Below are 16,075 nucleotides of genomic sequence, written 5' to 3'. Positions count from 1 at the left end.
AAATATCATATATTTAATTTCTTCGAGAGGATCGAACCCATAACCTGTCGAGTTTACAGTTACATTGCTCCTGTCCCTGCGCCATTACTATCCTTAAGATTTGATTATTGCAATTTTTTTCAAAATATTTTTATTTTCTATAACTATATATAAAAATCTTGTTTTCCCATAGAAAATACTACATTAGCAATTGATAATTTGCAATGTATTAAATTAACAAAATTCCAAATCATTTAACTATAGGTTAAACAGGATGTTTTTGCAAGCGTGAGTGCTTCTTAGCCTTGAAGAGGAGGAGCCTTCCTAATCATGACAGAGCCATTTTTAAATTATACGTTACATTAGCACTTATTTGTATCAATTATAATAATTGATATAAATAAGTGCTTAAGAACTTATATAATATCGATATATTATATAGGTTCTTAAGTATATAATATATTCTTTTAAAAAACTATATATATAAAATATCAGGTTCACACTGTATCCTGCAAACAGGAAGATAGGTAGAGGGAGTTTAGTATTAACACACTCTGTTTCCTACTATACCCTGAATTTTCGAGGAATTGCCGTGTTGAGTAGCGGAACTCTACGCCAAGCTTTTTTCTTGGTGCCAGAGCAAAGAAATGAAAATATTCATAAATAATAATTAATTAGCTCGAGCGGGGATCGAATCTACAACTGTCGCGTTACAGTCACACCCTTGTACTCTTGCGCCGCAGCGGCATCGGTTCCGTACCGATTCTAGATAGCGAAAATTACAATTACACGCTTTTATAAAAAAAAAACAGCTATAAAATAATACACGCATGCAGTTAGTATAGCGATCATCGGTTCATCCAGTCAAAAGTTTTGAGGTAACAAATATATAAAAAATACCATCGTATTGGTAACCTCCTTTTCTTACAGAAGTCGGTTAAAAATAACTTATTTTTGCTTCGTTATATACACAAAAGTTTAGTACACACAAATCAAAAAATAAAACAACAAAATAGTAAACTAAAAATAATATAATTTACAAACTATATTTATATTCTTAAGCTAATATCACAAACTATCAATCATTGTTTTTATTGAGAAAGTCACTCCCGATACTAAGGCCACCATTGAGAATAATATTATAAGGCAATTTTTCCACAGAATCCAGTAGCAACGTCCTAGATCTTTGCCCCATCGCCATACTGTTTCAACGATCGCTGGTAGAGCCAACCCCATGATGGACAGACATACAGCACCTACTAGCTCCATGAAAAGTTCCAATCTTGGAATAGCGCAGGCGAGACCAACTGAAATGAAAATAATATTTGTTAATTAAGTTTTCGGTGACCATCCTGCTTTATACACGTTTCCTATATTCTGTCGACTTTTGAAACATGGTGGTATTGAAAGCCGAGCTTCGTCTACTGCAGCGGGGAAATCATACTAATAAGTGGGAATTGAAACAAAAGTTATATATACAGACAGACCCTGACCCACTGCGTTACGATGGTCTCAAAGAATGTTTTTTTATATTAAAATTGTCGAGTAACTGCTCCATGTCCTTTACCTGGGAACGTAATGTTAAGACATTTCCGTTCCCCATTTTAAATAATATACCTGTGAAAAGTGTCCCAAGTAACCTGAGTCCAGCAACACCCCACCTATGATTTCTCGCTGGGATTCGGTCCTGTATTCTTCTCCATACGACGTCGACTGGTACGTAGAACACCAAGGCATATGAGAGCACCATTACGCAGGCAACCATTATTTTTGCAGTCTGTGCTAATCTAAAAAAAAAAAAATAATAATACAGACACTTGGCCCGAATCCTTTCCGTAACACATTTAAATAAAAAATAATTATCTCGATATGACTTTTAGTTTCTAAGAAATTCGTGAACAAACAACTAACTTATGGATCACCTTAGATCTACAGGTATAATAAGAAGAAGTTTAATAAATATCGCTTAAAATATATGTCATACATTTGTTCGTTTTATCAATAAAAGTTTCAGTTAACAGAAAAATAAAGAAATTTCTTAAATCCTTGGCTGTACTGAATTTTTTTATTACGTCAGAATAAAAGGTAATAATTATGTTTGAAATGATTTCCCTATGCACCGCTTAATTTGGTTGCGTAAACTTTAAGGCGTAAAAAGGAAAATCTCTTTTTTTTCCGTTCCATAATCTCATAAGGCTCCCCTACACTCCCTAACCCTACCTACACACCAAATTTTAACCAGTAGTCAAAAGTCCAGTAGTTTTATTTGTGCATTGTCTGTCATTCCCTAAGTACCCGGAAGATTTATTTATATGTATTTACCTACATAAAATCATTCTAGTACATAGTATATTTCCATACAAACTACATTTAATATATATAGTAATATACTATAATATTCTCCGTTCTTACATAATAAGAGCTTGTGTTAAACTTAATGGACCTATTAAGTAAATTATCCAATTAATGCTTAAAGTGTTTGGTTGGCCATTATCGTAAAGTATGGGACGCCCATAGCTTAATTGATTTCTACGTATAAAGTTAACAAAGAAAAGATATAGAGAATGCTGAGATTATTTTTTTTTGCCCCTATACCCCGTAAGTAGCAGGGTAGGCAGAGGGAACCTAATGCTAAAACATTCCGTTCCTTACTTTCAGTCCAGTTTTTGATACATTGCGTGTTAAGAGGTGAAACTTATCACCGCACTTTGTTCAGAGCGACAAAATGAAAATAAATTTTCCCTCTTATGATAATAGAACCCACAACTATAGCGTTTATTAATGAATGATTAATACAAACAAGAATTATTTAATTATTTTCAGAAAGATTTAAAATTTAAATTCCATACTCACACTTCATCCTTAGGTAAATTCAGCGTTAAACTCCCCCTAACATCTTCACCGAAGCTCAAATAACCGCAGAATCCGACAAAAGCGTATAACGCCACGACAGCTGTCATGGCAATGTTTAAAACTCCCGGACATCCTAGGAACTGTTGAGGTTTGGTCATTTCGTTTTCTATGGGCATAACCACTCCTATGCCTTCCATAGCGAATAGGCTTGTACTGTAAACAAAAGAAAATTGAAATTTTAAAATATTAAAGCAGAATGAAGTTGGGAATCTAGTTTAAGACGCTCCATTCCTATTAAGACACTTCCGTTTTCCAGCTTCCGTGGAATTTTGGAGGCAGTGCATATTGGATGGCGTAACTCAACGCCGTGCTGTTAACAATTCAATCGTTATTAGAGCGAGGAAATCAATTCAAGATTTTACCCCCACCGCCAGGATTGGTCAGTGGCAGTGTGTTCTAATGCTAATCTATGAATATAAAACTCTTACATTATTGATTGCGGAACTATGCGACGTAGATCACAGAAATTTGGCAGGTTCTTTAGGAAGTGTAGGAAAACTGAGAAAAGATTTTCTGAAATTCCTATGGGAAAGGAAAAAAATAGGATTTTACGGTTACGAAATTCGCAACAACTTCAAATTCGCTACGACTCGTGATATAATGTATATTTTTTTTGTTTTTGTTATAAAATTAGAAACAAATTTATTATAATTACAATTAAAATTTTTGAGATATAATATTACAATTATCAGATTAAAAACTGACTTTAAATATGAAACGCAGTGTCTCAACTCTATGCACTCTCTGCTTGCTAAAACGTAACGTAAACGACTTTCTTAAAATGATATATATTTTTCATTTTATTCTTTTAAGGGGTCACCTGGAAACTGAGAGTCGCTAAAATCTTTATACATTGTGAAACTATCCTAATTTGAAGGTTTCAAAGGAATACATTTCCTTTTGAAGCTTATAGTGATATAAAGCAGTGTGAGATAGCAATATATAAAATATATGAGGTAAACAAAGTAAAGGCCGTCGTAGCGGAGAGGCACAGCCTTTGTTTGCAAAGGCGACGATTCTCACTTAATTTAAATAATTCATATTTTTATTTCTTTCCTCTGGTACAACAACAACAAGGCAAAGCGCGACGATGAGTTCCACCACTAAACACTTGCGTGTTGCTTCAAGAATTCTACACAAGTGTTGAACGGAGTGTCTTAATACTAGGTACCCAGGTCCGCTCTGCCTCTCCTACTATGTGCGGGATAAGGCGTGAAGCTAAAAAAATATATAAGTACATACTTTATATAAGTTTTCATTTTTTCGCTCTGGTGTCGAGGCAACACGCGGAACACGGAAAGCCTCCAGAATTCGCCGGAAAGTGGGAAACGGAGTCTGTTAACACTAAATTCCCTTTGCCTTGCCTGCTGTGTGCGGGATACACCGTGAAGCTGATTTAATTTAATTTAATATTTTTACATACCTTATAAAGATAGGTAATCCAGAAACTGACGTATACATATTCCTCTCAGACGGCGAAGGAGGGTTTTTCAAGCAGTAGTACAATGATATACATATCGACGTCAACCATACAAAGTTGGCCATCGCTGAGAACGGCACTAAGTACTTGAGCTTAGTTATTTGAGTTATGGGTATCAGAATTACAAGTGTTAATGCACAGAACACTGTCACTGACCAGTTAGGGCCACCGTATTCGTCTGAGACCTGAAATTGAGAAAACAATCTTATTATTTAAAAAATAAAGTTCAAATTGCTATGCGCTAGTTCTCTTATGCTTCCCGGCTTAATCCGTAATAGGACAAATAGAGAGAAAGCTAGTGACAATATACATTGTTCTCCAGTTTACGTCTGAATTCAAGACTATTACTATTGAGTTGCGGAACTTAACGCTGCTCTTTATGAAAATAATTCATTTCCCCGACTGAGGATCGAATAAGATATTGATGTTAATGTATGAATATTAACAATACATTAACAACAACATACATACATTAACATCAATATCTTATTATATTGATGTTAATGTATGACTTACACAGTACGTTTCATCTTTATGCATATCTTATATTTGGGTATAAACAATTGAGTGATCAGTCACTCCTTCTTGAAATAAAAAAATATGTCAGAGAAAAACAATACAGTTGCTCTTTTTAGAAAGGGTAAGATTTAATTTGTAACTAAACGATTCTAAATGAGGGAAAGTAAATAATTATGTATGTAGAAAGGATCGCCTGATGAATTAATTAAGTTAACAAGTCTCTACATGAATTTTATACGAATATTACAAGCTTTTATTTAACAGCTTTAGTAAAGGTTGTGGGTTCGATCCCATTCGAGGGAATGAATTATTATTTCTTAATATTTTCATTTCTTCGCTCTGGCATCAAGGCAAAAGAACGGCGTTGAATTCCGGTACTCAACACGAATGTCTCGAAAAATTCGAGTCATTGCATGTGGAAAGTAGGGAAACATATGGAAAATAGGGAACGAGGTCGACGAACACTGGATTCCCTCTGCCTACTCTGCTGTATGCGGGATACAGCGTGAAGCTAATAATAATAAAAGAAACTTCAAATTAATCTGATCAGAATCTTATAGTCAGTTATATATAATTATTTATTATTCTTTTACGTTATATAAGTAGGTTTTACCATCAAAAGATAAGTCAACGGACCTAAAAATACTTTTTCTAGAACATTTTTTCTCTTTTATATTCCTTCCTATTTAGGGAGTATATTAAATATCACACACGTCCAAATGTTAAAATGTTGACATATTCTGAGTGTGTATTAAAAGCTTTGTAAGGGTATTAAAAGGTTTTTGTTTTAAGGTTATTAACCTCATGCTTAGTGGAATGTTAAATTTATCTAATATTATATTATAAGAAAAATATTTTCTAAAATAAAAATAAAATATTGTCAAAATACAATGAAATTTATGTATACTTTAATTATTGTAATATAAAAATAACTGTGGCAAGTTCAAATTTGTTGTTAATTTTTTTTACTTCACGTATTAATACATAATAATATAGAAGTGTCTGAATCCATCTTGGTGCTTTTTCTAGATATACAATTAATTTTTAACAAAAAGAAAACCGACTTCTAACAACGAACTAAAAAGTGAAAAATAATTATACAAAGATTTTATAATTTTGAAGTCGGTGCCAAGTAAAACAAACCATTTGGGAAGCTATACCTTCGCTATAACATCGGTTCACCCAGTTAAAAGTTATGAGGTAACAAACATAAAAAAAAAAATACAGTCGAATTGATAACCTCCTTTTCTTACAGAAGTCGGTTAAAAATAGAGTCGAATTGATAACCTCCTTTTCTTACAGAAGTCGGTTAAAAAAGAAAGAAAAGTTTCGCTACTATACGCGACATCTCAATATCTCGAAAAGTGGGTTCCCTCGGGTTCCCTCTGTCTATCCTGCCATATGAGTGATAGAGGGGGTACTTTAAAATCTATTAACTATCAAATAATTTCAATATTTACTTGTTTAAAAGACTCAGCTACCACCACAACGTAAACACAGCAGGCGCCCAAATGAGTGACAGAAAGCGCCCAGTCTGCCAGCTCTCTGTAATTAAATATTCTTTGATAAGTGACAGAAAATTAGAATTTATTTGACATTGGAGAAGCCTATCTACCAGTTAATGAGGACAGGCTGTTGATGATGATGGGGTTGGCTGTGTTGTAATTGGTAAATTATTAGTGCTCGACGTAACTCCGACTGCAGATATAGCCCAAAACAACGTGCACCTCATGTCATATAGCCTATAGCCCATCACGACAAATGGACTATCGCGCTGTTGTTGTTGTTGTTGACTGTCCTGTCGCGTTATGACTGTAAAAAAATAAGCAAATGCACAGCTTACCTGGCGAATGGAGCATATTTTCTAATAGGCTTCGGTCCATTCTGAAATACTAAGTCGCAGGTATCCGCATAACCTAAACACGGCTTCTTAATTTCTATACATAACTGCTGTGATGTCTTTACCTGTAAGAAAATAAATAGTTATTAAAAAATAATTTATAAGTAGTACAACTTCCTATCCTATCCTATATCTTATAAAACAAAGTCGCTTTTCGTGTCTGTCTGTTGTTTCTAACTCTTCTTCTTCTAAACCACCCAACGGATTTTGATGCGGTTTTCACCATTAGGTCGAATATTTTTCGTAGATGGTTTATATATAGTTTATTATTTGTACATTCTTATGTAAAATAACATAAATACGATAAATATGTATAAAGTCCTATCCGTTGAGACAGTTTCGCGCATGCGCTGCTTTAATGGCAAGTACTACATGAAAAAAATGTACTGAAGTATTGTTTCTCTTAATAAGATCTACAAAAAAGTCAGCGACGGCATATTCGTATCTTTTAAGAATAACGTGTAGTAATCATTTTTCTGTCTAAAAATAATAAATTCAATATATTTTTTTATTGTGAGGGATTTTTTTCCATAATGGTATTAATCCTTATCCTTTAAAATACTTTATTAATTTTCTACGTTAAACGAAGATAAAATTTGCTTTTGACACAATTTCGAAATTGCGAATAGTTTTAGAGAAAAACGCATTTAATTGTCGACACATCCCGCCGTTGACACATCAGTTGTATGTTACTCAGGTTTCACTTATCCCTTACTCTCAGCATATGAATAAGTACATTAGTTACGTTGGCCATTTAATGTAGATCAAAACTGTCTTTTACTTACTTTTTTTCATTTTAATAAGTACTTTAGAAGTTGTTACAATATCAAAACATCCTTGCTGCGAAACGCGCCTCGCGACGTTTTGCTTATACAAGCGCGTCATGAGCAGTTATCGGTGGTTCAGTGGTAGAATGCTCGCCTGCCACGCGGGCGGCCCGGGTTCGATTCCCGGCCAATGCATTCTATTTAATTTTCCTCACAGGCAGCCACGTAGTGCTTGCTTTTCATCAGAGACAGAATACCCTCTTCAGCATTAACCACAAGCTCGAAAAAAAAACCCGCCCGCTATAGAGGCATAGCAACGAAGATTTAGATGCGTTTGCACGTATTGGATAATTGGAGTTGAATGTATTATTTCAGCGCGATATATTTGGTTTCATATTTTTTGTAGTAGTTATTAGTAGGTAGGCTTTTGTTTATAATTTCTTCCGTTTAAAAATAGTCATTTAAATATATTTTAATAAGTACTTGAAAAAATTAGTAGCACAGATTTAAAATTACGGTACATACTAAAAAATTCTTGCTGTGTAAAACAATTGGAAAATCTTTATTGAAACTACGAAAATGAGGGTTGCATTAGAGTTTAATTAATTTTCACATTATCTTAAGTGCTTTGCAAACATACATTATATGAATAATCCAGTAGTAAAAGCGGGCGAAGCCGCAAAGGGATCGCTAGTTTAAGTATATAGCTTTCATGGTTAATAGGGAACAGCCTGCAGAGAGAGAGAGATAGAGAGACAGGCAGCGGAACCTTAGGGTTCCTTTTACCCTTTGGGTATGTAACTCTAATAAACTATCCACAAACTAGTTATCACTTGCAAATAAAACACCTTGTATGCGTGGATTTTAACATGTTTAGTAGAAAATTCGGTTTCATATCGCTCTCGTAGGAATTTTGAGAAATCTTCTTTTACTGCCACCTTACCTTCCTAACCTACCTAAATAAGCATAAAGCTTTGGTCTGTGCATGGTCTGTCAGTCACTCAGCCCTAGAATTTTTTTATCAATACAATAAAAAAGTATAAATGTATGTATAGTTTATTACTAAGCAACAATAATAGGAACAGAGCGCAGAAATGAACCTACATCCCTATTTACAGTTATATACCGTACCGACGTACCACACGGCCTTTAAATTGTTCTTCTATCTACTTATAGAGGCTTCAGAAAATTTGCATACCGCTAGCGATTTCAGAATTGAATGGTGATGAGAACACATTTCAAAGCGAAACAATAGTTCGTTTATCGCTTTATTAAGGAGATCGTGGTTTGCAATGTATGGAGAGAAAGTTGTTATATAATTTGTGGTTATCTCCTTAAGGTTGGATCTACGCTATAGTGTCCCTCACAATTCGTTCGCACTAGTAAAGTGTTCTTATATAAGAAACAATGAAAGAATTTATATTATCATTAAAATTTTTGTGTTCTCATTGTTTCTCGTGTAAGAATATTTTAACACTGAGATCGGACGAAGAATTAAATGTGGCACTACAGTGTGGATCGACCCTAAGGGATTTTTAGGTTCACTTTGTATCTTTTACGATCGTTATTATTATGAATTATTTTTGTTTTCATTTTATTCTTATGGTCAATTCAGAATCTTGTATTGATAATAAAGATAATGATTATAACAAAGTTGTTAGCTGAAGTAGCCATTATCAAAGTTTAATTTAATATATAAATTTCTTTCATAATTAATTTGAATCTGAACCACAATTAACAGAAAATTGCGAAATAAGCCATATTTAACTAATCTGATTGTACAAAATATAAACAGTATATTATAATACTTACTATAAAATTAATTATCTTTACATCTTTGAATCCAGTCGTGGCGAAGGGACACAAGCGTGTAAATGTAAACCCGACAGGTTGCGGGTTCGATTCCCACTTGAGGAAATTAAATATTTCAAAGCACAGTGTTAAGTTCACTTATATTATTTCAAGATGATGTCAAAGTTGCATTCCGTTAATATTTTTCTATTATAAGTATTTTTATTTAACATTGTTGCATGTGATGTACTATTTCAAGGTAAATTGCTCGACTAAATCACGTTGGGAAGAGCTGTTATGTGCATGACGTTTGTAATTGAATTGTAATAGCTTTAAAGATTACCTCCATTATAAATACTGTTTATATTTTACATTTTTTATTATTTTGATATAATTCTTCATTTTACAGAGATTTACATTTAGATTTCAAAAAATAATTTTGAAATCTATGGCATTTGATAAATTTTATCTCTAGTATTCTTGCACCATCTTCTAAAAAAGTCTTATTCTCCTTAATGTATCCCATTTTTTCTTCATGTTGTATACCGTCTAGAGGAAGGTAGCAAAAGGGAATTAAGACGTTATATTCCCGACGCATGGCCCTATCCGTCAGTTTTCATTTACTGTTGCTTGTTAAAATATCAGAGAAACAAAACAATTAAAAAAGTACTTACCAAAACATGAATGACGTGGGCACAAATAAAGCCGATCACCATAGTGGCTATGACTCCCACAGCAAGACCAGCGTTTTTGAAGGCAAGAGGCATAGCCAGCACACCAGACCCAAGCGAGGCTTTCAACAAATGTGCCAATGCTCCAAAACTCCTAGAAAATCGACAATTATTTCTTATTATTTTCAATCAATCTTCTTCTAAATAGCTGTGATGTATTTAATGAACGGTAAATACGATAGGGTAACTCTTACTAAATCGATGGTGGTCAGATAAGATGACTGACACGTTCGAAACGTTAAATTAAAGAACTTCGTTAATGTTGAAGCATCATCTGCATTAAAGAACAGAATAAGAAAGAAGACCATGTACAAAGAGCTTCTGAAAGATCGAGTTCAAGAATATAATTTTAATATCAAATTATACAGGATAAACATTATTTAATGTTGTATTTGCAAATATTATAGATATCAAAGAGATTAATGCAAATGCATATTTGCAATTATCAGGATCAGATACAGCATAATAAATACTTAACAGTCCCAGTATTAGCTGCATTGCAAATGCGCTATGCATTATTTTGGTAATATTCCATAATTGGCCTTTATGCTAGTAAAGTAGCCCATTTCAATATAGACAATGGAATGGAATATATCAATTTAAATTAGTCACAACTAGATTTCATAGTAAATAATATGTGGAATATGTTTCTCTACAATAAATTTTATGTTTAAATTTTTTATTAAAGTAAGTTGTGACAGATAATAAATTTCACGTTTAAAACAGTGCGATTGAGACGTATTTTTTATAATAATTTTACAATTGTTTTTATTATTCCCTAATCGGCATCACGTGTATAGGACCTACATCTATGCTTTTAGTCAAATTCGAGTTCCTTCTTGTATTGCCAGAAGGAAACGCCAAAAGTTTAACTGTTCAATAAATAACACAATAAAAAGAGGAATATCTTACGATGTGTTAGATGCCAACGGTCTGTGCTCAGCAGGCACATAGGGGTCGAGGTCTTCTCTGGACCCATTATACGCCAGCTCGATTCTGAAAGAAAATACATCATTAGTTATTACAAACATTTAAATATGCAACTTAAGTGTTAAAATTACAAAAAAAAAACCTTATTATTATAGAATTAATAAATCCATTAGGTCTTTGCGACATGTTGAACAGAATAGATGACCACAGGAAAGGAGCGGGTTCTTTTACAGACAAACGTAAACAAATGGGACTTACAATTTGAAGAGCGACAATTAAAAATCTGTACCAAAGCCTATTACCATACATTGGTGTGATGGTATAGTCAATTTATTAACCCCAATGAAGGCGGTTCATGTAATGATGACACGGAGATGTATTATTGCATCAGCTAACATTTATTGTAATTATGTATAAATTGCGTTTCAATTTTATCTACTTAAGTTCTATTCTGTTTCTGAACAATAAATCTTTTGCAATTGCTGTGGAAGCAGACAGACGTTAATCGACGTATAGCTGATTTAAATCTATATTTAATGTCAATTAAACGTTATTTGAGGCCATCGTCTGACGGTATGCGATGGTTGTGGGTTCCGTTCTCACTTGGGGTAATGAATTATTTCGTTTTCTCGTTCTGGTGATAAAACAAAGTGTAGTGATGAGTGAGCGTGGAATTGCTTCTGCCTACCCTGATATACGCGGGATACTGAAATTCGTTTCATAGGAAATTCGTTTAAATCTTTTTAAATGCAGGGTTAGGGTACGAAAGAGTCAAAATCTTTAATCTTGTCTAAAAAAAGAAATCAAATTCTTTAGAACTTGTATATGGTCCATAGATGATGATGATGATGATTTTTTAATTCGAGTAAATTTTTCTTTCCGTGAAATGCTTGTAAATCTAAATATAAAACTTAATGGTATAGGGCTCCCAAATTAATATCTGAAATGATTTAAGCTGCAAAAAGAACAAGAATTAACTACACACCTATAGAGCCTAGACTATCCCAAGAAATTAAAGTTTATATAATCAAAAAAATCTAATTTAAACTATTTTTGGGACGTACACTCTTAACTAAGAAATCTACTCCACACAAAATTTACTTGCACTTGTTTCAAATTTATTTTAACTTATAAAATTTGGAATTCGTCAATTTTCTTAGCGATATTTTAGCTTTGCCTTGTCTGAATGTATTGTCTAATACTAGGTTTCCTTTGTAGGCAAGATTATCATAATTCAATACACCATAGAACACAAACTAGTCATACACTTATTACAATTTATTACACCTTAGTTAGTACAGGCTAGTATTTTGTATTGAATTAGTTTAATACTTTATGATTATTACCAATTGTTGAGGTGAAACAGAAATAAAGTTTTTAATGACATTATTACGATATTTCACATGAAATTACATATACAACAAATAAATAAAATTTAAATATCTGTGACAGATGTTAGGAGGGAAGGTTGTAGAGGAAAATATAAGCGACTATTTATACAAATATTGGTAAGCGGAATTAAGTTTTATAAGAGGAATTCGCATTTTCTATATATATATTTTATAGATATGAAATAAACAAACAGTTTTCTATTAAATATGACATTGTCTACGAATTAGAGGAAATAAAATCCTAAAAGGTATTAATTATAATTAATTTTGTGGAATACCATGTATTATAATCATATTAAAATCGTCAACAAATTTTCCCTGAATACATTTAAATTATCCATACCTGTATTATAAATTCGAAAGTAACTCTGTCCGTCTGTCTGTCTGTCTGTCTGTCTTTTACGCAATCAGGGCCAAACCGCTAACTTAATTGTGACAAAATACACATATAGAGATACTTGAGGGTCTCGGGATGAACATAGGATACTTTTTTTCTCATATTTGTAATATTTTCGATATATATTAAAATACTTATTAATTTGACATGCAATTTATTCCGCCATGTTAATAACAACCGTCGCTATGCAACCGTTGCTAAGCAACGATTTGCAAAGTTTGTTGTTAGAAAACGTCACCCAAAATGAGCTTCTTAACGCATCTCTCTATTGAAAACTGAAAATAATTTTATAATCAAGCGGACGTAGCCGCGTTCGGGTCCACTAGTATTAAATAACTGCGGGCGCTACGATACGCTGATACGACAGACAAGGCACAGATAATTAATTCTACTGGACTTAATTGAAATTTGATATGTAGGGTAGGTATAGGAAAGCAATAAGAGGGGATTTCTCGAAATTCATAATTGGATTTTCGGAAATAAAGGTGGGGGCGATAACAAGTGATACAATATATCTAAAGCATATAATTATAAACGAAATTTTACAATTCATAAATCGTAATGAAAACGAATACGTGGAATAATTTGTTTCAAACAAAAGCTATTTTAATGAAATATATTTTTCCTTATTGTTTAAGAACTCTCGAAATGCTTGCTGTGTTGAGTTCTTTTTACACTTTAATTAAAAATTGTTTGTTTCACTTTGTATCCCCTAAATAGCAGGATAGGCAGAGGGAACCTGGGAAGCTTATAATGTTAAAGTCTAAGATGATGGATCATTGCCACTTTCACGCAAAAACTACTAAACAGATGTAAATGAAATTTTAGAGTAATATAGCTAATGGATTAGAACAACACATAGGCTATTCTAATTCATGTAAAGATTTCGTTTAATTTGGTTATAGGTAATATGACAATAAGCAGGCGAAGCTATGCGTGGGTCGCTAGTAGAGTATAATTACAAAAGAAAAGTACGATAGTCTCGCTTTATATGTCCCTGTAGTCACACAAACAAGAAGTTTATATTAAAGTAAACACATCCTTGTTTTTTATATTGCTGTAGCAATAGTTTACAATAATTTAAACCACTCGAATAATAAATATGAAAATAATTAAATAATTTTCAGCTTTTAATTTAGTTTCATTTCTTTGCATCTGGTAGATGAAGGGCAAGTCACGATCCACCATTTAAAAAGCAATGTCTCGAAAATACGGCGAAAAGTTGGGGAACGGAGTGTTTGAACACTAGGTTTCCTTTATCTACCTTACTATACGGGAAAAAGCGTGAAGCTGAATGAAAAAATAGTCATAATTGCATAATTATTTATGACTTTGCGGTAAGGTATTTTACTTTATATAATCTTATCTTATCAACAATGGCTAATAAAATATCACACGAGGTATTCAAGGGTCGTTGATATGTACTTAGACTTAAACGTATTTAAGATAGTTTTTTAAGTTTATAGGATGGAGTGACTTGACATTATGTTTCTTCGGCCTATCCTGCTGTACATTATAAATAGTGAAGTCAGAAAAAAAAAATTTTTACGTCTTCTTATATTTTTATTTCAGATATGTAGGTGATCATTTATCTATCTATTATCTATCTATATATATAAAAGGACTTGTAACCGCTGATGGTAAAAACATAAAATTTAGACAGATGTTTACTTTCGTAATCTGGACATCCACTAAGAAGGGATTTTGAAAAATTTCAACCCTAAAGGGGCGAAATAGGGGTTGAAAGTTTGTATGGAAAAAAAATTAAATCGGAACCGATTTCTATAAAATTTGAAATTTAGATTTTTAAAAGTATTTAATTGAACACGTGTTTCATCGTTTTCTAAAATTCTCCCCCTAAGGGTGCAAATAAGGGGTTGAAAGTTTGTATGGAAATATCTTTAAAACGCCACCGATTATTATAAAATTTGAAATTTAGACTCTTAAAAATATTTAATTGAATATGTGTTTCATGGTTTTCTAGAATTCACCCCCTAAGGGTGCAAATAAGGGGTTGAAAGTTTGTATGGAAAAATCTTTAAATCGCCACCGACTCTTAAACCACCGACTCTTTTGGACTCTTAAAAATATTTCATTAAACACATGTTTCTTGGTTTATTACCCCTAAATACGCAAGCGAAGCTGCGCGCGTCCGCTAGTTATCTATCTATATATATAAAAGGACTTGTCCTCACTGACTGAGGTAAGACGCACGCACAGTCGTAACCGCTGTGCGTAGAAACGTTAAATTTGGACACAAGTTTACTTTCGTAATCTGGACATCCACTAAGAAGGGATTTTGAAAAATTTTAACCCTAAAGGGGGGAAATAGGGGTTCAAAGTTTGTATGGAAAAAAATTTAAATCGGCACCGATTTTTATAAAATTTGAAATTTAGATTTTTAAAAGTATTTAATTGAACACGTGTTTCATCGTTTTCTAGAATTCTCCTCCTAAGGGTGCAAATAAGGGGTTGAAAGTTTGTATGGAAGAAAATTAAATCGACACCGATTCTTATAAAATTTGAAATTCAGACTCTTAAAAGTATTTAATTGAACACTTGTTTCATGGTTTTCTAGAATTCTTCCCCTAAGGGTGCAAATAACGGGTTGGAAGTTTGTATAGAAAAATTCTTAAATCGCCACCGATTTTTATAAAATTTAAAATTTAGACTCTTAAAAATATTTCATTGAACACATATATTTCGTTTCATGGTTTATTAGCATTTACCCCTAAATAAGCTAGCGAAGCTGCGCGCGTCCGCTAGTCTATATATATAAAATCGAAAGGTCACTCACTCATCACGCAATCTCAGAAACTACATGTGCTAGGAATCTCAAATTTTGCATAGGAGTTATTTATAGGACGTAGGTGCTCGCTAAGACCGGAATTTGCAATATTCAACTTCGAAGGAGTTGTTTTTGGGGTTGAAAGTTTGTATGAAACTTCATTACTACAAATGCTAGGAGTCTCAAATTTTGCATGGACGTCACTTATAAGACGTAGGTACTCATGGAGAAAGAAATTAATAATAACGTAGCTCACGCAGGCGAAGCCGCGGGCCGCTAGTTTATTAATATAATTTCTACACTACATTGTAAAAAGTAACATATAAATATAATGTATATACACAAGAACAAATTTGCAATTATCTTAGCCTTATAGTTAAGAATGTATCATGTAAACAGCTCAGGTATTTGTAAAAGATTTTTTACTATATTCGTATAATCGCTTTATAGTACTATAATGATAATAATCATTGTTAATCTTGTATTTGT

At 32.9% G+C, this 16,075-nt stretch overlaps 1 protein-coding gene across 2 annotated transcripts in view; it reads right to left on the bottom strand.

The window, feature by feature from the left end:
• Positions 1-992: 992 nt before the first annotated feature.
• Positions 993-16,075, bottom strand: part of LOC146530231 (proton-coupled amino acid transporter-like protein acs) — a 35,726-nt gene continuing 20,643 nt past the window's right edge. For both annotated transcript variants that reach the window (XM_085200733.1, XM_085200735.1), the window contains exons 3-10: positions 10,993-11,076; positions 10,024-10,174; positions 6,735-6,856; positions 6,352-6,436; positions 4,316-4,557; positions 2,833-3,045; positions 1,597-1,766; positions 993-1,286 (exon numbers count right to left, since the gene is read on the bottom strand). In XM_085200733.1, coding sequence (XP_085056859.1) covers positions 1,048-1,286; positions 1,597-1,766; positions 2,833-3,045; positions 4,316-4,557; positions 6,352-6,436; positions 6,735-6,856; positions 10,024-10,174; positions 10,993-11,076 — 1,306 coding nt within the window. In that variant the 3' untranslated portion in view covers positions 993-1,047. The remainder of the gene's footprint in view (positions 1,287-1,596; positions 1,767-2,832; positions 3,046-4,315; positions 4,558-6,351; positions 6,437-6,734; positions 6,857-10,023; positions 10,175-10,992; positions 11,077-16,075) is intronic.

This window comes from Heliconius melpomene, chromosome 17 (genome assembly GCF_056956725.1).
Source record: "Heliconius melpomene rosina isolate 202511_hmr_F chromosome 17, ASM5695672v1, whole genome shotgun sequence".
NCBI classification, from domain to species: Eukaryota; Metazoa; Arthropoda; class Insecta; order Lepidoptera; family Nymphalidae; genus Heliconius; species Heliconius melpomene.
This window is presented reverse-complemented; position numbering and strand designations above follow the sequence as displayed.